This window comes from Lacerta agilis, chromosome 8 (assembly GCF_009819535.1).
Source record: "Lacerta agilis isolate rLacAgi1 chromosome 8, rLacAgi1.pri, whole genome shotgun sequence".
Classification (NCBI taxonomy): Eukaryota; Metazoa; Chordata; class Lepidosauria; order Squamata; family Lacertidae; genus Lacerta; species Lacerta agilis.
Genome location: NC_046319.1, coordinates 41,198,172 through 41,219,278, shown reverse-complemented (window position 1 = coordinate 41,219,278; position 21,107 = coordinate 41,198,172). Strand labels below are relative to the sequence as shown.

Genomic DNA, 21,107 nt, shown 5'->3' with positions numbered 1-21,107 from the left:
ACAACCAGATCTGACAGTGGGAGATCTGGGATTGTGAGGGGAAGGGAATATGGCCGGGACTAAGGCATTGTGGGAGGATGTTAAAAGTTCCCTTCCCTTCTATTTTCCAGATGAAAATCATCACCCAAATCACTTTAAAGCTGCTGTTTGGTCCTTAGAGACCAGCTGATTAGAGAGCATGTAGGATTGGTAAAGATTACTCTAGATTTGTAATCCCTCAATTTTGACTGCTGCAAGTATTGGCTGCTGTAGGATTTACAATACTTTAATTTGCAGATTTTGAAGACTGGTTATTCTTCAACACATCTAGAACCAGGACTTTATATGTTCAACATATTAGAAATGACTCATAACACAACATCCAACCTCATTTCTAATATGTTGAACATATAAAGATGCCTTATACCAACACAGACCATTAATCTACCTAGCTCAGCACTAACTCTGACTGGCAGTTCTCCAGAAACTCAGGCAAAGCAGAATCACTCCCATCCCTGACACTGATATCCTTTTATTCAAGATGCCAGGAATTGACCCCCAAGAGCTTGTGAATTGAAACAAATGTGCTCTCCTACTTGAGCTGTGGCTGTCCTTTCAGAAGACAAATCCAATTTTATTTCTACTGATAATGATTCCCAAATGTTCTCAGTAGAGATAAAATCATATTTGTCCTCTGAGTATTTAACCAGTTGAAAAGTGCAGTTATTTGAAGAGGTATGGAAGGGCTAACTGCACCCCCGCCCCAAAAAAGGTTACAACATGCCCAGAGCAGAGGGGGTGCTGCATTCAGGATCCAACCGAATCTGCACTGAGACATTTTGGGCCTCTAAAGAAGTAAAACTGCTGCTCATACTCACCAAAGGCACAACAGTAGGGGTGGTGGTGAAGAAAAATATTTAGCAAAGAGCATAGAAATGTTTTTTTATTGTAAACAGTTCAAGGAGCCCAAGAATATTGCTGCGTGAACATCAGAAGCTGCTTTGCAAGAGGCCAGCCTATTCGTCAATCTCGACCAGTGTTGTCTTCCCTGACTGGCAGTGGTTCTCCAGGGTCACAGGTACAGTCTCACATCTGTTACCTGTGCCTTTATAAACTAAAGATGCCAGGATGGAACACGAGACTTCTAGGGCAGAAGTGGAGAAACTGTGGCTTACCACCTGGAGGGGATGACAGGTTCCCACCCTGCTCGAGCTGCAGAGCATGTGCTCCATCACATGGTCCCTCTCCATAGCAAGCAGTGAAACACTGAGGAGGTTCACGAGCATCCAGGAGCCTCATCCTAGGATCTTATCTCCTTGCACACCTTGCAAAGGGCTTTATTTTCCCCAGACAGCATTTTCAAGGGAAGCCACCCACTCAAAGTCCCTGGTTCTGGCCCTTGGGCATCGATGCAAGTCCTCCACTGTGAGGCCAGTGAATCTGCATTACAAGGCAAGAATAAGCCATCATAGAAAAGAGAAAACTCTTTCAGACAGAGAGATAGAAAAACAGGGAGCAGTTTCCAGAGGAGTGTAATCCATGCTACTGTAGGACGAAAGACTTTCCCACCCTACTCCTTGCACTGTTGTGGTAGCTGCTTTTGGCACCCCATAGGAATATGCTGCGTTAAGCAAAGGGCACAGGCTTCCTTCTGTGGGATCAGTAAAAGAGCTTGAAATAAGAATCCAACCACCTATAAGGCTTAGTCTTAAACCTTCAAACCTCCTGGTACCCAGCAGTGAGGAAAGACAGTTGCCCAGGAGCAGATTTCTACAATTCTGATGGCCTCCAAAGGCAAAATGACTTCCCTGCAAAAGCTACAAAGATGATGGAATAAGCCCTCTCCCCATCCACAAAAGGCAGGTTAACAAGGAGCCATGACCAGCCAGCTCCAGAGAGCAAGACAGATGACTCAAGATTAAATCCTTGAACATGAATATATTTGGAGAGTGAGCAGCCCACACATCCCTTCTTCTGCCTTGGCTCTTAGGATGTCTAAGCTGCAGTTGAACTGGTGGTTGAGTCCCATACGTGGCAGTCCTGATCATCCACGTGCCGTTTACTGGAGCATTTTCTGTGGGGGGGTTCAAATGATGTTTCACCCGACCAAGGTTTGGGGACAGGTGGCTCCCCACTGCTTTTGCTCACGAAGATGGTTGGGATCTTAGGAGACAGTTCCAGCTCTTCCACCCGCTGCTCTGCAGGTGGCTGACAGTTCTTGTCTTTTGGGTTGTGCGTGGTGTTCTGGTGCTTCTCTCCTCCCCCTCTGGAGTGGACGGTGGGGAAGGGGAGATGCCGAGCGTTGCTCTGGGAAGCTGCACTTGGGGCACTGCTCCCCAGACGCGTCTGAGCCACGGGGATCTCATCCATGGACTCTGCTGACTCGGAATGGTAGTCAGCTGGAGGACCTGCAGCCTGGACAGGACCGTTGCTGCCTGTGGGTGTGACTATTTTGGGAGGGGCAGCTGGCATGGGAAGGCGAAGGCTGGAGGACGAAGATGTTGAGGAGGTGGCACCTGTGATGGCAAGTTCTGCAAACATAAAGAGGAGGAAAAGGGTGTTAGGAAATGATATTTCCCTCCTTCAGCAGCAACGGCGGGGAACCTCCAGACCACAGACCAAATTAAGTCTGGAAGGGCTCGTAATATGCCCTGTGAGGACATCTTCCACAAACCACACATGACCTTATATGTGGTATCAGATGTGGGCAGGCAGAGTTGTGATTGCAAATCAGTAATTGGAAACCTTAAAGTGTGCCCCTGATTGTTCCTTGGAAACTGAGGCTTGCCATCAGCATCTATCACCTGATTGGTGGTGACAACAAGCCTTACAGGGATTGGCTGTGCTTATGAATTCCCAACTGGCAGGTTTCAATTAGGAACTCTACAGTGCAGCCAATCCCCACACAAAGAGGGGTTTGCTTTAAGTACTGACCAGCATTTACACTAGCAAGTTCTGTTGCATCACCTGATGACTGACAGGAACTGACAGGTAGGCCACCTTGCCCACCTACCATACTCAGGGGAACTCAGGATCAGGCCCAGCAGCTGGATCCTATCCCCCACCCCTGTTCTACAAGAAAGGCCAAGAGGCTAACAGAACAGAGCTCCAGTATCCATAGGCTTTGGAGTATGTATCTACTCTTTGGCATGTAGAAAGAAGTGAGCTAGAGAAAGGAGAGGTGGCAGCTCTGCAGTTAAATCTGGAATCTACTGATTGGTCAGCTAGTGGTCACTTGTGATAATAAGAGTTATATAGTTTCTGCTGCTGAGAAGAAATGCTCCAATGTTTAGAGGCTGTGCAATGCTGCAGGAGGAGAAAAGGAGGTGCCTCCCTAAAGGCTGTTTGGCTTGGAAAAGAGTTTTCCACAGAACTCTGATCAACCTAAGACAGCTGCGGTTATGGATCTCTATGGGATTACCCGGTATCTTACTTTCCCTATTTTATTGGGGGGGGGGCATAATTATAAAAAAGAAAAAGAACTGTGCTGTTTAAAACAATAGTACAAAACATGTCTATAACATCCTATATAATGCCATGTCCAAAATTTCTATTCACTGAAAGGTTATTTATTAAACTAAGAGAATGCCTGCCTTCATACACCATTCATGACCCCATAAACTCTATTCGAATACTTTCTACTTCTGACTCTCTCCACCTTTTCCTTTTACCTGGTTGTAAAGCTGGAAGAGAGGACCATGGGCCATCAGCCATCTTGGATCTTTCTTCTGACACAGAAGAGGGGACCTTATGCAACTTCTTTCTCCTTTTCTTCTTCTTCTTTTTCTGAAGTTACACAACAAGACAAATCCGCTTAAAATCATTGCAATTTTAATGGTTAGAGGAGGGGTGGCTAACCTTTTATTGGCCCGAGGCCCAGATTCACCCTTGGCCAGCCCACTGGGGTTGAATGCCAGTGGTGTGGCCAAAATACACTCTCATGCTACACTCATGGGAATAATCACACAGCCTCCTGCTTCAGCTGATCTGTGCTGATCAACTGAAGAGGGAGTGTTATCACTCCCTTCCTGCTCATAAAATGACCAATCTGATGACCAGGGAGGAAGTGAGCTGTGTTTCTAATAGGGAGTGGGCTGAGCAGAGAGAAACAAAAAACAACAATGGTTTTGCAACTGCCACAACAGATGGGGACTTGGAGGCAGGGAAAAATGCTTTGTGTGGTTAGCCAATCCCGGATTAGAGTGACAAAGAAGGACCTGGATGACCAGAGTTAAAATTCCCACTGAGCCTTGAAGCTCGCAGGGTGACCTAGGAGCAGTCACTCTTTCTTAATATAAAAACCTCTGAGGATAACGGGGGGGGGGGGGGGAGACAAGGGCAAAGAACAATGTGCTCCCACTGAGCCCCTTTAAGGAAGGACGGAGGGGAGATAAAAAGTAAAACAACGAGCAAGATGGTAGGTATCAAACTAGCACCACTTCCTTCCATTTTAAAATGGTTTTACAACTGATGATTTAGAGTCAGTGTGATGTAGACATTAGAATGTTGGTCTGGGGCTTGGGAGATTCAGGTTCAAATCTTTTCTCAGCCATGAAGCTCACTCAGTAATCTTGGGCCAGTCATTATTTTTCAGCCTAACCTCTCTCCCCCCCCCCTGTGTGTGTGAACTGCCTAGAGTATGTTTTTTTTACAGTTCAGTGGTATACAATTAAAAAAATAAAATAAGTAATAAATACCCTCAGAATGAGATATATAATCTTCCATGAAAACATGGAAAAGGAGAAAGTGCACATCTGATCTTTTCATATTTAGCCTCAGTACAACGCTTTCAGTTTAAGAGCATTCAGAACCCCATTCCTCATACTGCCATCAAAGTGTGAACTTTGTAATTTTGCTTCAATGGAAGGATACAAGCAGATAAAGGACCACTAACCACAGAAGCGAAGATGTCAAGGATACAAGTTCAGCTGCAGATGAAAGAGGAAGTGTGGTATGATGACTTATGCCCCAAGATCAGGAGCAGCAGCACAGCCCCAGCACAAAAAACTAGAACTCACAACTCTATCTCTCACCTGTGGCTGGTCTCCATCTTGCACCTCTGATTGCTCAGGGGTGAGGATGAGCTTGGTGTCTGAGCCATCGCTGCGAATGCAGAACTTGGTTAGGCTGAAAACAGAACAGGCAGGGCTGATTTCTTACATACCAATCCATCTACATTGCAATAGATAAAAAGCTTCACCTCCTTTTGTCAGGCCATCAAGCCTTTGCTACTGGAGTTCTAGTCTGAACTCCCAGAATTTCTTCAGAAAGAAGAAATGCCTTCAGTTTTTGCTTTTTTTAAAATACAAAAACAAGTAACAAAATAAAAATGTTACACCATGTAAATTATAATAGGTTAACATAATTTTCCTCTTTATGTGTAGGTATGAATACATGTGAAATCCATTTGCAATGTGGAGAATTTCTATATATTTCATCTTAATAATATAATTTGTATTTAATCTCTTTTCCATAATCTGAGGAAATGCTTTGAAAAAAGTTGCTCCATGTGTCCCTTTAGTAACATTTATACACCATTCTCTTATAGCCCATTCACAGAAACAGCTAACCTCTCTACTTGCACCTATGAGATTATGTACATTGAGAATGGTGTTATGACACCTCAGATGCCTGGAAAAACTGGAAGTGCTAATTTTTCCTCCCCTCAGAGTGACTTCATTAAACTACCTGCTGTGACTCTAGAACAGCTTCTAGGTAAGCTCAGTCATATGAAAAGAAACTTGGCATCAGCTTTACTCACTCTTTCCCAGATGCTAATCCTGTAGAGTCTTCCACCTGGATCTCAGGATTGGTATATCCAAGGCTTCCTACATAAAACTGCATTTCCTGAAATGTGCAAGAGTTATTTTAAAACAGAGGCAAGTGAACAACCCAGGCAAGTTAGTGTCCTTCTCTATATTGTAAGTCAAAATTACTGTAAAACCCTGTTTCTACAAATGCCTCCATATCGTGGGGGAAGGAAGGAACATTTGGTTATTTAACTCAGGTACCTGTAGATTTCAACATCATCATTACTTTTTAAAAGCCTGGTCCTATAATATATTTTCCCAGAAGGAGGTCCCAGTATGTTCCATGGGGTTTGCTCCCAAGTAAATGTGCACAGATTGCAACTTCTTAAAAATATCTCAGCAAAAATAAAAACAGAGCCACTTGCATATAGTTCACTTTTTCTAGTTGTATTTTAGATGATAAAAAGATGAATGGCTTGGGCAATAGTTTATGAACTATATAAATTATGCTGTGTTTAGTTGAGCACCAACACTATCAATCACTTCATTTAAAAGTCACCAGCTCCCTATTAATGCCACGTTCAAGTCATGGCTTGCACGTCCCTTTGACAGCTTGGTTTTAGTCTGCACAAGTTTCTGCATAAGTTTCTTACATATTTGAAATTCAGCTCAAACCTAGATTCAAGTATACAAGCTAAACTGTCTCTCACCATGCAGTGCTGAGAGACTATGGAAGATCACTTTGCACCCAAAGTGCACAAAATCCACTTGGAATGAATGATTTCTTTAAATTGTACAACTGAATTTATCGTCAATATGAATACTGTCTATACATTCCAAGAGAGGATTGATCAGGCATATGCTGCATGAGAATCAATTAATTTTTTTTATTCTTTTTAAAATTCTTTTTAAAATTGTTCTTTTTTAATAAGTTGTAAATGCTGTGTTTCTCTTAAAATAATAATTTGGTCAGTATTAAAGGAGATTTTTCTATCTATATCACGGTTGGGAAATCCCAAGACTGTGGGTGTAACTTGGCTTGGCATGGGTCCCAATTGGGCCCACAAGGTCATTTCATCCAAACCTGATGCCAGCTGTGGGGCAGGGAGAGGCACAATTGGATCAGTTGCATGACTGAGTTCCCCGATCCCTGCAGAAAGCAGCTTTGCCAGCTCTCAAGAGAAAGACATTTTATGGTAAGATTTTAAATACATTCCCAATGTAGGTTTTAAAACACCACCACCAAGGTGCTGCCTTTTACACTTCATCTCTAAACAGCAGGCAGAGCACTCTGACTCTCAATCTCAGTAATGGATGCCACCATGCTGAGACTGGAAGAGAAGTTGCAGGAGCCAGCAAACTACTCTGTGTGCCTCGTCAGTTCAGATCCAGCCCATAGGTCACAGGTTAGTCACCCCTGCAATACCTGAATAGGCTTCACTTGAGGAGGGCAGGATTCTAGCTGCTTGACAGGATCTTTCATCTCCTGTGGGGGGCGTTGCTGCACAATGTATTCGTAGGTGGTCAATCGATGCCACACTAGTGAAATGGAAAAGAGAAGAATTGAATGATAGAAAATCTGCCAGCTCAGACACTGCATGAATAAAGGTGGAAAAGCTCAAAATTATTAACTAACATCCTCCTTATGGGTTCTCAATAAATAATACATTTGCATTGTTAAATCAAAGGGCAGAAGTGTTAAGTAACACTGCATGCAAAATACTCCAATCCAAACAAAACAACCATGGGTGGTCCTTGGAGAATTGTGAGGGGAGAGTACTATGAACTCCATTGTCTATCCAGACTTATCCAGACCATAAGTGAATGTATGCCCCAGCTACCTTCACCTTCAGCTGCATTCAAACTTTAGAAAGATATTTGAATGGGAAGGTACAATTGCCATTCTGCTTATTACTACCCCACCATTTGAAAGTCAGGATAGACACACACTCAACCACTGGGGAACGGAAGCAGACAACTGTTGGAATTAAAATGCTAAGAAGAGTAAGATGAATCTGAGCAGAGAGAAGAGAGACCAACTACATCAGCTTAGCTGGGACCAACTGCTATTTGGCTTCTCTTCTCCTAGAACTGCCTCCTCAGTAGCCAGTTCAGCTGGTCACTTATAAGGGGAATTATGTAACTTTAAGACTTTAAGACTTCTTGAAGCGACTAGCATGAGTTTGGCCAAACTGCGGGAGGCAGTGAAAGATAGGCGTGCCTGGCGTGCTCTGGTCCATGGGGTCACGAAGAGTCGGACACGACTGAACAACAACAACAAGACTTAGTATCTGAATTTGCTTGTCTTTACTCTTCTCTCAATTCCTTTTCCTTTTGTATTGTGCCTTAGATTGGAAGCCTGTGTGCAAATACTTACTTCTTTTTATAGTCTCTGCAGAGTATTTATATAGACAATAGAAAACATATCCCAGTTGCACAGCGAGGGTCCCCAATTAATATGAACTGCAGGATAAAAAGTGATACCTACTGAGGTAAATGTGGAAGATCAGCAGGTGACCCAACAGGAACAGAGTCAGCAGCCCCAGGAGAATCAGAACCCCAGTCAAACCCAAAATGGCAGGTCCTTGTGTCTCAATGGGAGCAGCAGGAAGGAACACAAACCACACATCCGTCTGGTTCTTCAGGCCTAGAAAACAGAATTATCCAAATAAGGAAATTGAAGCCAAGCCTGGAGCCATGGAACATCTGCAGGGGAGTGATACTGAGAAGGTGCAAAATACATTTGCTGCTCAGGTCAAAGGGAACATTTTCTAAGAAGCTTTGAGCTTAAATTTCTCTTTTTAGATGTTAACTATTTAAGATATTGCCTCAAGCCGCTGTTGATCTTAGAATGCTGTAACAGTGTATGATTGGGATACTTATCACTAGAGGTGCTCCCTGAGGGAACCTAGTTGAACAAAAGTGAAATCCTGTTCACATTGAGACAGTTCCTCGTGCTGAGTGTGGGTTGATACCTTCAAAGTGTTGGTCTGTGCGTAGCCTCATGGGGTTGAGGAAGAACTCCACAAAAACGTAGCAAGCAATGAGTAGGATTAGGAGAAGGCCTAGGATGGCAGATATCACGCTGTTCAGAAAAAGCCTGCCAAGGAAATAGAAGATCACTTAGCACTACTCTGTCTGTTGAATGATCCCGGTTCTAGCATTATGAGAAGGAGAAAACCTTCTTCCCATCCACTTTCTCCATACCATTCATAACTTTATACAACTTGCTTTTCTTTCTAAACCAAAAAGCCCCCAACGTTATAGTCTTTCCTCCTAAGAGAGTTGCTCATGCCCCTTAATCATTTTAGCTGCCCTTTTCTGCAACTTTTCCCTGCTCTACAACATGCTTTTTGAAAGTCCACTCCCAGAACATGGTATTCCGAGAGGTCACACAATAGCTTTGTATAACAGCATTATGATATTGGCAGTTTTGTTTTCAATTCTGTTCCTAATGACCCCGAACATGGAATTCATATTTTTTTATAGCTAATGCACACTGGGTTTGTGTTTTTATTGAACTATCCAACATGACCCTTAGATCCCTTTCCTGTTCAATCGTTGTCTGCTCAGACCACATCAGTGTATAAGCGAAGTTGGGGGGGGGGGTTGCCCCAAAGGCCAGAGAGATGTGCATGTACTGTGGCACACACTACAGAACTCTATCCTAATTTAAGTTTGACTTGTGACACACATGCCAAAAATGGTTGGCATCACCTACTTCAGAGCTACTAAAAGAGGACAAAGCTTAACCTTCAGTAGCCAGAAGGAACAGAGCAAGAAAGTGAGCTCTATGTCCAGTTGTTTGAGTCAGGGTTCAAAATAAGCACCTGGACAGAGGTCCCTAATATTTGGCTAAGTAAGTTCTAATCTGTGCTCCCTTTTAAAAGCTACTGAAGAAGTAGGCATACAATTCTGGCTGTAAACTTAAGGGTGCTCTCTGATTTGTATGGAGCATGCCATAATTTTGAAAAGGAGAGAAACTAGGTATTTGAACAATAGTGGCTGGATGATTCAACAGTCTTGCACAGTAGCTTTGCTTGTGTGTATTAATGCTGTGAAAGACATGACCCATACCAATAGTTCCTCTCTCCCACACAGTTGTTGAGCCACATGCAGTGATGATCAAATCCACACACACACTTGTTGCAGGTCCCACAATGCTTTGATCTGGAGCTCCTAACAAGAAGAAAGGAATGTTCATGTTAGAGTGGAAAAAACCTGCAAAACAAACTAATTACAGTTTATTGCTCATGCCTCTCACAGTCTGGGATGCTACGTTAGATGCCTAAAACACAAAGAAAAGGGGAAGAATAGCACACCTAACTCTACTAAAGACCAACATTACACACTCTCTTTCTCCTCCTGTTTCTTTCTTTCAGGCTACAAACCCAATTGAGCCTACTTATATATTTTGCAACAATGCAACTCCCACTTAAATGCAATGAAGCAGCACGAGACCGTTGCTCTTTCCTTAATTGCTGCTGACTTTTATGCTTCCTGCCAGCACACCTGAGCAATATCATTCTAGCCTCTCTCTTAATGCTAAAATAAAAATACTGAAAAATGAGTATGTTGAGCAAGCCAAAATCCCTACATAACCATTGTCCCCAATGCACAAACACAATGGTGCTGGTGGTTATGACTTCCTGCCACCAATGTAGCAGAGCCATTGGCTTCCAGTGAAATGAAGCAGCAACAAAAATACAGGACCCTACCAACAGGAAAAAATCATTGCCCTGGCAATGAGGAAAAATTAAGGACTGGACTGCTTCAGGAACCACAAATAGGTATTTAGTTTATAGCTTTGTGCTCAATAAATCTCCAGTTCTCCAATGAAGGTAGAATATAACTCCACAACTATTACACGCATGCTTCATCTGTTATTTCCAATACTTGACTGCTGTCTGTGAGAGGATTCAATGCAATAAACTTAAAGAAAACACAAGGAAGAGCAAGACTATTACTTACACATTGACATCACAGATGTGACAGTGGCGGTTTTCAATGACGTGAGCATGCTGGCTTCGATTGAAAGTAGTGAGTGGCCCCTGGTAATTCTTCTCTCGCACACCGTCATCAGCTGGGTCAATAGAAACTGCTGTAAGATGAACTACTAGATGGCAGAGAAAAAACACTCCGGGACACTGAAGTGGACACAGTTAAGGGTTGTCTCTATCAATATACTGACTTCTTTTCAAAGTCCCATTTAAGTGGGCAAAATATCAGTTTTTAATCTCTTAAGTTAAGAAAAAGGTCTCTTTTGTCACCAAGTGGGGCAAAGGATTCAAATTATCATTCATTCATAAAGGCACAGGAAAAGTAAAATTAACAAGGGATATGGGCAGCGTTGAGAGCAAAGGGACACAGCAAAGGGGCATGAGCCATTAGTGTACAGAAAATTGCATTTATTCTTTCAGAAAGTGTAAGATATTACTCAAATGCAACAATCCTACAAGTTGCAGTAAATTAAGGGTATAGTCTGAATGACAGGAAAACTCAGTGGTTTTGCTCACTAAAGGTTTTCTACCATTCCTAAATAACCTCACCAGTAATTGTGACAGATGTATTTGCAATACTATGCTGAAACATCAACATGTAAGGATACAATATACCCAGCAGGAACCCAGTGCGCAGGCAGGAGTGGCACAAGGACACCAAAGCCAACCACTGCAAAGAAGATGTAGAGCAGCCAAGCAACAAACTGGAATGGATGTGGAGGCCAGCTCCAGCCATTTCTCCGGGCATGCTGGGACTGGACCTCATGAGCTGCTTCATCACTCTTCTCTGGTGCTGTCTTATTAGGTGGTTTATTGCAGATGTTCATCTACCAGAAGCAGAAAAGAAATATGAGAAAATGCTTTCTTGAAAGAGCCCCAGAAGACAAATTTTACAGGGATAAATCTTCTCTCAATCAAAGCTTTCTGTGCAGAAAGGGCCTGTCTAAACACCAGACAGGTAGCAACATAATGTGTCACAGCTTGTGTAGCTTTATTTATCTGAAAGATCAATTGCATTGCCCAAATAGACCCACTTGACTGCTTCAATCTGCGGAACTGGCACTGTTACAGGTGCCACACAATATAATTTGTTCTACATTTGTAGGAAATGGATCTTTAAGTATGGCAGCACCCACACTTTGGAACCTCCTGCCTATTGACATCAGGCAGACACCTTCACTGTCCTCTTTTCAGTGTCTGCTAAACAGTTTTCTTCAGACAAGCCCACCCTGATTTGTAAAATGTTCATGTGTGTTTTAATCTGTTTAGTTTATTGCTGTTTTTTTTTAAAAAAAAATGTTTCAAATAGTTTCTTTTAACTGTTTCTACTGATAATGTTATTGTTCTGTAAACACTTGGAGGTTTTTAAAAAGCAAGCCATGCATAAAAATTATGAAATAAATAAATAAATAAAAAGACCACCCCGTAAGACAAAACTGCAGCTTGCCTTGTCTCTTTGGAGGTTTGCTTAGGCCAGGTCTAAACGTTACATCTGTTATACTGTTAGGCGTTGAGATAGGTGCAATGTTGCCAAGTGTGTTATTGCTCTAGGTGAGAACTGTGTAATGTTTGCATCCCAACCCCTGTAACTGAATGAGTATGTGTGTTTTAGTGCATTGTGGAAACATATCTCACCAAACTTAAGTACAGTGGTGCCCCGCTAGATGAAAATAATTCATTCTACGAGTGTCTTCGTAGAGCAAATTATTCGTCTAGCGAAGCGGCAATGGAGCACGGAGGTTTTCGCGCAAAAAAAAAAAATTCGTCTTGCAAGGCAGCCCCACTGACATTTTCATCTTGCGGGGCAGCCTTCCACTAGCGAATGCCGTTCGTCTAGCGAGTTTTCCGTCTAGCGAGGCATTCGTCTAGCGGGGCACCACTGTAGCTCTGAAGCAAAGTTTTCCCTCCCCTGTCTGTATGTCTGCCTTTAACTAGTATGTCTAATGTATTTATGCAAAGTACTTTGACAAGCAAACATAGGGAAGAGGAGGACTGGATTATCTCCACAAGTTCAGCTACTCTGGCTTCTGCACAAATCTAATGTGAGCATTATACTGACTTATGTTAAGTCTTATCTTCCTGAGATGCAAAGCAGGGGATTCCATTAGTCACCCTTACTTGATATTTATTACAAACAAGCAAAGACGTCACATGAAAACTCTAAGCTTCACAAGGTGTGTGTAACCTGGAGTAACCCAAGGCCATGGAAGACTATAAAAGTTGCAGAAGTCATGGAGGCTTCCCTTACCACAGCCGCAAGATGGTGGCCTCAGTTTCTCAGTGCAGGCTCCCTTAATCTGATCATGTAGCTCTTAAAATGTTCTCATAAGGCCCACAGTTCTTTTCTCTGTAGATAGTCAGAGTAAATTAGAAGGATTAAATCATATCAAAAACAATCTTTTGAAAAAATACATAGAGAAAGGCTTCTGTGCCAAAGCCTTCAATACAAAAATGTATTTAAAAACAATTTTGTATCTTTTGCTGGGTACTTTTTGACCCATTTCATCTCTGTCCAATGAAGACAGGTGTGATGGAAAAGCCCACCAAATAGGTCACTTCATTCTCCAATATATGAAACTAGCTGAACTACAAAAGCTAAAAGAGGCAAGGTATCCACTGTTTGCTTTGGCTGGTGAAACTGGAACACAACAGACACTTCTAAAAAGGGTGAAAATTCACGATTCTCCTTTAACAGAGGTTTTTTGTTTTTTGTAAACAGAGGCTAAAGCAACTGATTTCATGCATTGGCAGAGCAGTGACTTTTGATGCCACTCCCTAGGGAACACAACACTAGTATATTGCCAGGTCTCCTAGACACTTTTCTTATAAATACACACTACAACACAAGGACTGTACACGTGTGCTCACAATACACAGATACAAAACACCCAAATTTTCATAGTCAAGGATTGCAAAAAAAAAAGGAAAGAGAAACAGTCTCAAGTGGCAACCACAGAAAGCTTGTGTAATATTTTAGGGCCATTCCATTGTCACGGGTGGGACACTTTGACCATGTTTTTTGGTATTCACACATGTGTAACAATGTAAATATACATAAAAATTAACAACCAAAATTTAAACTATGTTCTTAATAAGATACTGAACATTTTACTAATTTTTTTATTATTTTTATGGATATTTTTGACAATTTTATTAAATGTTAAAAATGTTGTCACGGGTGGGACAAAAAAAGGACATGGAGCTTGAGATAAGTTTGATTTATGGAAAAACTCTGTGAGTTGGGAGGTGAATCAATGATAAACTCAGCATATCTGTTTAAATCAATGTTTATTGGTTACAACTATGCAATCAGGAATTAAGTTTAAGAAATTTAACGATACAAAATTAAGGAAAAAATGCTGTCACGGGTGGGACAATCATCAGAAAACTTTTAACTTGAACACTTCTGTGAAGACTACGTGGGTGGACTTTTGAAAAGAAGGCCCATAAAATAACCATCTTTTGTCTTTAGCTTTTAAAAAAATGGTTAGACTGCACGTTTGGAATCTTCCTCACCAAAGTCCAGCGCTCATCTAGCATTCTTATCAGGCTCATTTTTCACGGAATGGCCCTTTAGTAGTATTGTCTGGATGTCTCTAGATAAAATCTCATCTCAATCATGTACGCACTAGATGGGTTTAGGGAAGCCACTATTTTTTCTGATCCCGACTTCTTCATTTGGAAAACAGGGATAGTAATATTAGACTGTTTTACAGGATTGTTGTGAGGATTAAAAGAAAGTGTTGTAAACATTCATATTATAATGAATCACTGCAGATAATTAAGGAGATAAAAAATATAAATCTATAGCTCTGCTAGACAGCACTTAACAGAAGCTCCTGTACCTAGTCAATTCCTACATTGTACCTGAGGGTTCAGGAATTTACATAGCATCAATCACACTATGATTTCCCTCAACTTGCTGGTAGTTAGAAAGACAAATGCCAGAGTTGATAGTTGAGTGATGTGAGCTAGATGTATAAAAGCAGCAGGCTGTTAAGTCAGAGAGAGGTGGGGGGTGCCTGATTTTCATTTGAATCCAATGCTATAGGAGAAGCAAGACCAAATTGGGTTGTTAATGCTGTGAACACCCTCATCATACACTCAGGTTGTATATATGTGTAAATAAACCATATATCAGTCAGTCAGGTTGTATATCCACAGCAGTGACCAGAGGACAAATGACCACTGGGAGGAGCACAGAAAGAAGAAACACCTTGGTACACTTGCATCAGCACAAACGGACACCTTCATGTGCTCCAGCTGCAACAAAACATGTCTCTCCCCTATTGGTCTCTACAGCCACAGCAGGCACTGCAACTCTCCAACAGTTTGACTTCACCCCCGAAAGCGTACTCTTCCATTGTCTCCTGAGACAGATGGATGTCAACCAAAGCATATATCATAAAGACACCATAGTCTCTGCTGAACGCTTTGAGAAATGTTCCATCTAGTTCAACACCAACAACTCCGTTCTCCTATGTGCCACCCTCACCATTGTGGCGGCACGGGATCATTATCCTGTATTTGGACTCACACCACTTGTTATATTATTCATCAATCCAATTTGTTCAGATATCGCTGTTTTCAGTATTTGCACTTGGCACTTTAGCATGTTTGTGAATCCAATGGTTATCAGCTCATTTCTATTCCAGTAAATTTGGTTTTATAGTCATAGCCAGTTTGTGGTGTTGTTGTTTTGTTTTGTTGTATTATTTTCACCACAATTGATACTTGTGTATATTATTGGAACTGGAAGCAAACATATTGTCTCCAAGCTGGGAAGAAGGGGAGTTATTTTTCCACATGCCTTTCCGAGTACTGAAAAGTGAAAACTGAGGTAACTTTCAGAGAAACAGCGGCCCATGCCTTAGAAAATTAGGTGTAGTATATCTAGAGGTGTTCAGAGGCTACTAGTATGGAGAAATTAAAGTGTCAGTTCATAAATCACAGCTGTCCAAATGCCTCAAATAGGATTTAGGAAAAAGCCAGTCAGTGGAAGGAAAGCACAAATAATGGAAAACTTGCATTTTCAGTTCTCAACATGCTATGCGTTCCAGCCATGCCCAGGAAGCTCAGTTAAACATCAAGAGAGCCGTGGACTCAAAAAGGTTGAAAACCTCTGTCCGAAAGTGTCTAGCCTCCCTGAAGATAAATCTGGATGTCTGAACACTGAATAAAAAACAGGTTGTCTGGAAGCACCCAGTGTATAACGGTCGATAACTAAGACTTCATGCATCTGATGAAGCGGACTGTAGTGCAGGAAGGCTTATGGCCATAATAAATTTGTTAAGTCTTCAATGTCCCACAAGCATTAAACAAACTAACTAACTAACTTATGCTACTGTGTGTCCCAATCAAAGGGGCTCACTCCTAGGAAAGTGTGTACAGACAACTGCCTGCATAACTTCCGAGTAAACGTGTACAGGATCGTGCTTGCTATTCACTTCCGTAGAACGTTTATTATAATTCCAGCACTAATTAAAGAGAGGTAGATTTAAAATAATAATAATAATAATAATAATAATAAATAAAATAAAATAGATTTAAACTCGACAGTCAGAAAGAGAGAGAGACCACTCTTCTCAGCCAAGACGCCGGTGATGGCACAGAGTCCCTTCCTCCATCCCAAAAAATACATCCATAGAGGTTCGTGGAAAACCACGAACACCCCGTAAATCCACGATCCCCCCTCCCCGCCGGGAAAGGCCTCACTCCGGCGGCTTTATAAACCCAACCCCTACCCACTGGGGGAAGGGGGGCCCGAGTCCGTCCTTCTCACCTTCCCCCCCCAGCTCAGTGGCGGTTCCGGGCGGCCACGCACCCGCCTCATGCCCGGGATCAGGGGGGCGCTGAGGGGCCCCCTTCCTCAGGGAGGGCCCTGCTGGACCAAAGGCTCCTCGGCGCGGGTCAGGCCGCGGGGCCCGTCTCCATGGCGACAGCAAGGGCAGCGGGATGACTCCTCCCCCATCCTTCCAAGCCCCGCCCCGCCTCTCTCTCCCTGCTGCTCGCTCTTTCCTCAGCGATCCCCAGGGTAGCCCGCCCCCTTCTGGCAGGCACCGGGTACTGCCGCTCTCGCCGCAAAAACACGGGCGTATCCGCCGGCCTCTTCTTTTTTGGCACCCGAAAGTCCTAATGCACCTCGAAGGACAACGGGCTCCTTATCACGCTGCTCGCTTCGAAGGAAGACTCGTTCGTTCCTCACAGCCCCACTCAAAGCTCGTTTCAATTGCAGAGTGGAGCAACGCCTCGAGCTTGAAATAAAAGGCACACGAACTCCGGACCGAAGTGCCAAAAGAGAAGAGTTTCTTCTCCTACTCATAATACTAGAACTCATTCAGGAGGACCAAAAGAAAATGCTTCCACACAGCACGTAGTTGTCAGTCATATGGCTGTGGGGTGGTTGTTTTTTTAAGTTGGAATATATACTTTTTAGTTGTTTGTTTATATTTTGTGTTATTATTTATTGTAGGCCTATGTATCCCACTTCTTCCTTCAAGGAGCTCAAGCTGGAATACAGAGTTTTCCTCCTCCTCCTCCAATTCCCACAACAACCCTGTGGGGTAGGTGAGGATGAAAGTGAGTGACTGGCCCAAGGTCACTCAGTGAGCTTCATGGTCGAGGGCGGATTTGGTCTCCCAGGTTCTATTCTGACACTCTAACCACAATACTGCACTGACTGTCTACAAGGGAACTTCCATTTGTAATATTTCATTTCCTCATCTTTTAATAATACTTTACTGTATTTGCTTTCTCTGTTGGCTGCGAATTCTCCTTGAACTTTTGTTGCTCCTTTTATGCGTAATGTTTATTTTGATACTAAAAAGTTCAGTTGTTAATGGTGTTTTACAGAAGATAGTCTCAATTTTTTTTATTTGCTGTTTATTAAAGATGTTTTAACCCATGTTGAAAACTGTTTATTTTGTTTAAATGGTATAGGAATTGATTAAACAAATAAAAAGTTGAACTATGAAATTCACTAGCACAACTTGTAGTGATGGTCACCAACTTGGTTGGCTTTAGAAGATAAGTCAAATTTATAGAGAATAAGGCTATCAATGGATACTAGCCACACAAATGGTTGTGGCCTACCTCCACAATACTGGAGGCAGTATTTTGTTGGCGATATCGGTTGTTGGGAATCACAAGCAGGCTTGCTTATGTCCAGCTTATGGGCTTCCCATAGGGAACTAGTTAGCCACTGTGGGAACAAGATGCTAGAGTAGAGGGCCCATTGGCCTAATTCGGCAGGAATCTTTTTATGTTCTTAAAGTGACACTTTTTCTTCCATGTCACACTTGTATCTCAGAATCAAAGAAAAAGCTGCCTCTGAACTTATGCAGAAAGTCTTGCACCCCCTACAACCAACCAACCACCTGAAATTAAATGACAGGACTTCTGTGGTCTAGCACAGTGTTTTTCAACCTTTTTTGGGCAAAGGCACACTTGTTTCATGAAAAAAATCACGAGGCACACCACCATTAGAAAATGTTAAAAAATTTAACTCTGTGCCTATATTGACTATATATAAAGTAATTCTCTTGAATTTTTCAATTTTTCCCACGGCACACCAGGCAACATCTTGCGGCACACTAGTGTGCCACGGAACAGTGGTTGAAAAACACTGGTCTAGCACAGGGGTGGCCAACTTTAGAGTAACTCCCTAAGGGGGTTGCAGCTGCCAAAGGCAGAGACAAAGAGTGTTATGGATTAAGTAATCTGGAATACAGACTCTCCTGATTCAGTTTTCACCAGATTAAAGTCCCAATCCTCGGCTAATCTACTCAGATGTAAGCCACACTGGGTTTGATGATATTACTCTCAAATAGATATACGGTATTTATTTATTTAAGCAAGCTATTGTTCTGGAAAGAAAGCGAAACCTATTTCTTTTTAACTTTAGTGTGCTATACAAACAGGTATGGCAGAAGCAAACCAGTTTGTTTTTAGATAGCTAAGGAAAACCATCCTTTCCCTACAACCGGGGGGGGGGGGGTAATTAAAAATCAATTTATGTTTATCAAATAAAATAATGATGCAATTGTTCTCAAACTACATAGAAAAAAATGAAGAGGTAACTCACTTAAACAAGAAAAATGAGGAACAGAACAGGAAGGAACTCTGATGAAGGAGAATAGGGTAGTTTCAGGTGATGGATGCTGCATAAAATGAGATTGGGGGCGACTTCTGGCCGCTTGGAGTGCTGGTTGCTGACCTGTGCTCTAGCACTTCTTTTCTTACAAACTGAATACTTATTTGGTAAGAGTAGATATATGAATGTTATCCACATGTACACAACACGTGTGAATACTCTGTCTCAAAATACTTGTTTCTGTTCCTTTTGTACAAAATCAGAAAATGAGTTCAAAAACCTGGTATCTACAAACATGTTGAATTTAAACTTCTTTTTTAAAGCGCAATTCCCTAGGCAATAAAAGTGGCTTTTAAAGTTCTATATTATCTCAACATTTTATTCTGAAGGTTGTACTTACATTAAATGACTAAGAAGCTTCCATTGTGGCTCCAGTAAAGTTATACACACAGACGCCTCATTTTTGCCTGAAAAGCAGGACACTCTGTCAAATGCAAAAGCTTGCATACCTTCACCAGCAAAGGCCCCAAATGAAGAAAAAAAACCCAACAATTTCCCTCTTGGATTACTGCATTTCTTAGGCCGTACTGGACTCCATTTTCTTGCTTGAGGCAGCAGCACTGATGGAAACTGACTGGCTGGGAGACATGAAGAAATCTCTAAATAGAGCTACTGGAGTAAATCCAAAACACTGGAAGAAACCTAATGTGTAAAATATTTAAAAACAAGTGGGTTGCCACTCCCTTTCTGGCCTATGACGATGTGGAAGCTGTGCAAGACCACACCTTATCCAGCCTTCAAAATAAAAACCCCATTTAAAAGTTGAAATCAACAGAGAAATATGGAGTATTTGAAGAAGGGGAGGGTACTGAAGGGAAGACATTGAACGGAGTTTGCAGGCTTTAATCAGATGACAGACAAGGGAAGTTGTATTTTAAGGAACAGACGTCATCCTTCCTTTCTTCTTTCTCTTCAATGTTCCCGATTCCTTCTCTAACCAGATGCTACTTCCAATTTGGGTCATGGGATGGATGACCCCCCCCCCATTCCTAGCTTCTTTTTTAAAGAGTGTTTCTAGCATATGTAAGATATGAGACAAAATGCTCAGGCAGTATTCTTCTCATGTTTTGTGAGAAATCAGCCCACTCTCCCCTTTTCATTGTTTTACTTCTGCTCCACCACAACCCCAGGAAAAATTCCTGCAGACCCCCATAATGTGAGAGTGCACCCTCCCCAAATCTCTACTTCCTGGCCCTTCTGATCTTATTTTCAGGGTAATGGAGCACCTCAATGCTTTTCTCCCTCCCGTTCTCAGCGTCTTTCTTTCTCTTTCTTATTTATTTATTTCACTTAATTGCATCCTGCCCTTCGGGATAAAATCTGTCCAAGGCAGCTTACAAGGAATATCAAAAAGTCACCAAGGTATTTCTCACAGGGAAGTTGATCACAGATCCTCTTGGGGAGAGGATGGAAAAAATTCAGTAAGAACAGGCCATGAGGTGGTCTTTGCCTGCCTCTCCTGAAATCCTTCCTGCAGGAAAGCTGATGGTAGATCACCTTGGGGAATGTCCAGCAGCTTGGCTGAGCGCAGGAAGTGTCTGATGTCTCCAATGCCCTCAAGCAACTTGGCCTCACACTCCAGTCAGCTGGGGCTGGGGCTGGAGCAGCGAGTTGGGGGTAGTGGGTCAACATGCCCTAGCATGGTTGCTTCCAGTTGTTGTCTTCCAGATGCAGGGCTATGTGCTAATATTTCTGCTGTAGGGAGGTGGGGTGCTACTTCTGTGAGGCTTTCACCCATCCTGCCCATGTCCTCTTGCAAAACAGCTCCCCTCACCACTCTGCCCTGAATTGGGGGCTAGATGCCACCAGTAAGGTATACAAAGCGCCTCTCCCTAAGCAAAGCCTCCTGAAGCCATTCCTATGAAGCCAAAGGTAAGTGGAGAACCAGCAGGAGGTCACCTCCACCTTCTGTTGTTGCTGGTTTATTTTAAGGGGGAGGCTGTCAGGCGCTCTGTCCCCTCCCGCTGCAGGCAGCTTCAACCCCAGGCCCAATCTTGTTCCCTGTCTTCCCTCCAACCATCCTTCCTCTTCCTTGCTTTGAGATACAGCTGGTCCTTGCCATTAGTTTTACTCGCCCCCGTCCCTGCTTCCAAGGAGGCTCTAATAGCCTTGTGCCAAAGAATAAATACATTTCCAGGAGTGCTACAAATCCACAACTCACAAAGATTTGAAAAATGGATTTCCAGCTCCTTTATCAAAAGATGTCAGATTCATAAGAAGCCAGTG

General features: G+C 42.5%; 1 protein-coding gene across 6 annotated transcripts; it reads right to left on the bottom strand.

Annotated features, from left to right (window-relative positions):
• Window positions 1-1,897: 1,897 nt before the first annotated feature.
• ZDHHC1 (zinc finger DHHC-type containing 1) lies at window positions 1,898-19,244 on the bottom strand. Of its 6 annotated transcripts, none has more exons than XM_033157128.1 (12): window positions 19,222-19,244; window positions 12,978-13,076; window positions 11,338-11,556; window positions 10,701-10,876; window positions 9,807-9,908; window positions 8,705-8,829; window positions 8,218-8,376; window positions 7,156-7,268; window positions 5,741-5,826; window positions 5,013-5,106; window positions 3,651-3,765; window positions 1,898-2,510 (listed from the first exon to the last, which is right to left on the bottom strand). In XM_033157128.1, exons 3-12 carry the CDS (start codon window positions 11,554-11,556, stop codon window positions 1,975-1,977), a joined length of 1,725 nt encoding a protein of 574 aa, XP_033013019.1. In that variant the 5' UTR covers window positions 12,978-13,076; window positions 19,222-19,244; the 3' UTR covers window positions 1,898-1,974. The 6 variants fall into 6 exon arrangements, with proteins under 6 accessions (XP_033013019.1, XP_033013023.1, XP_033013017.1 ...); XM_033157132.1 differs by lacking the exon at window positions 19,222-19,244 and adding an exon at window positions 16,512-16,677 and having other exon boundaries at window positions 5,013-5,082; window positions 7,171-7,268; XM_033157126.1 differs by lacking the exon at window positions 19,222-19,244 and adding an exon at window positions 16,512-16,676.
• Between the last annotated feature and the right edge of the window lie 1,863 nt (window positions 19,245-21,107).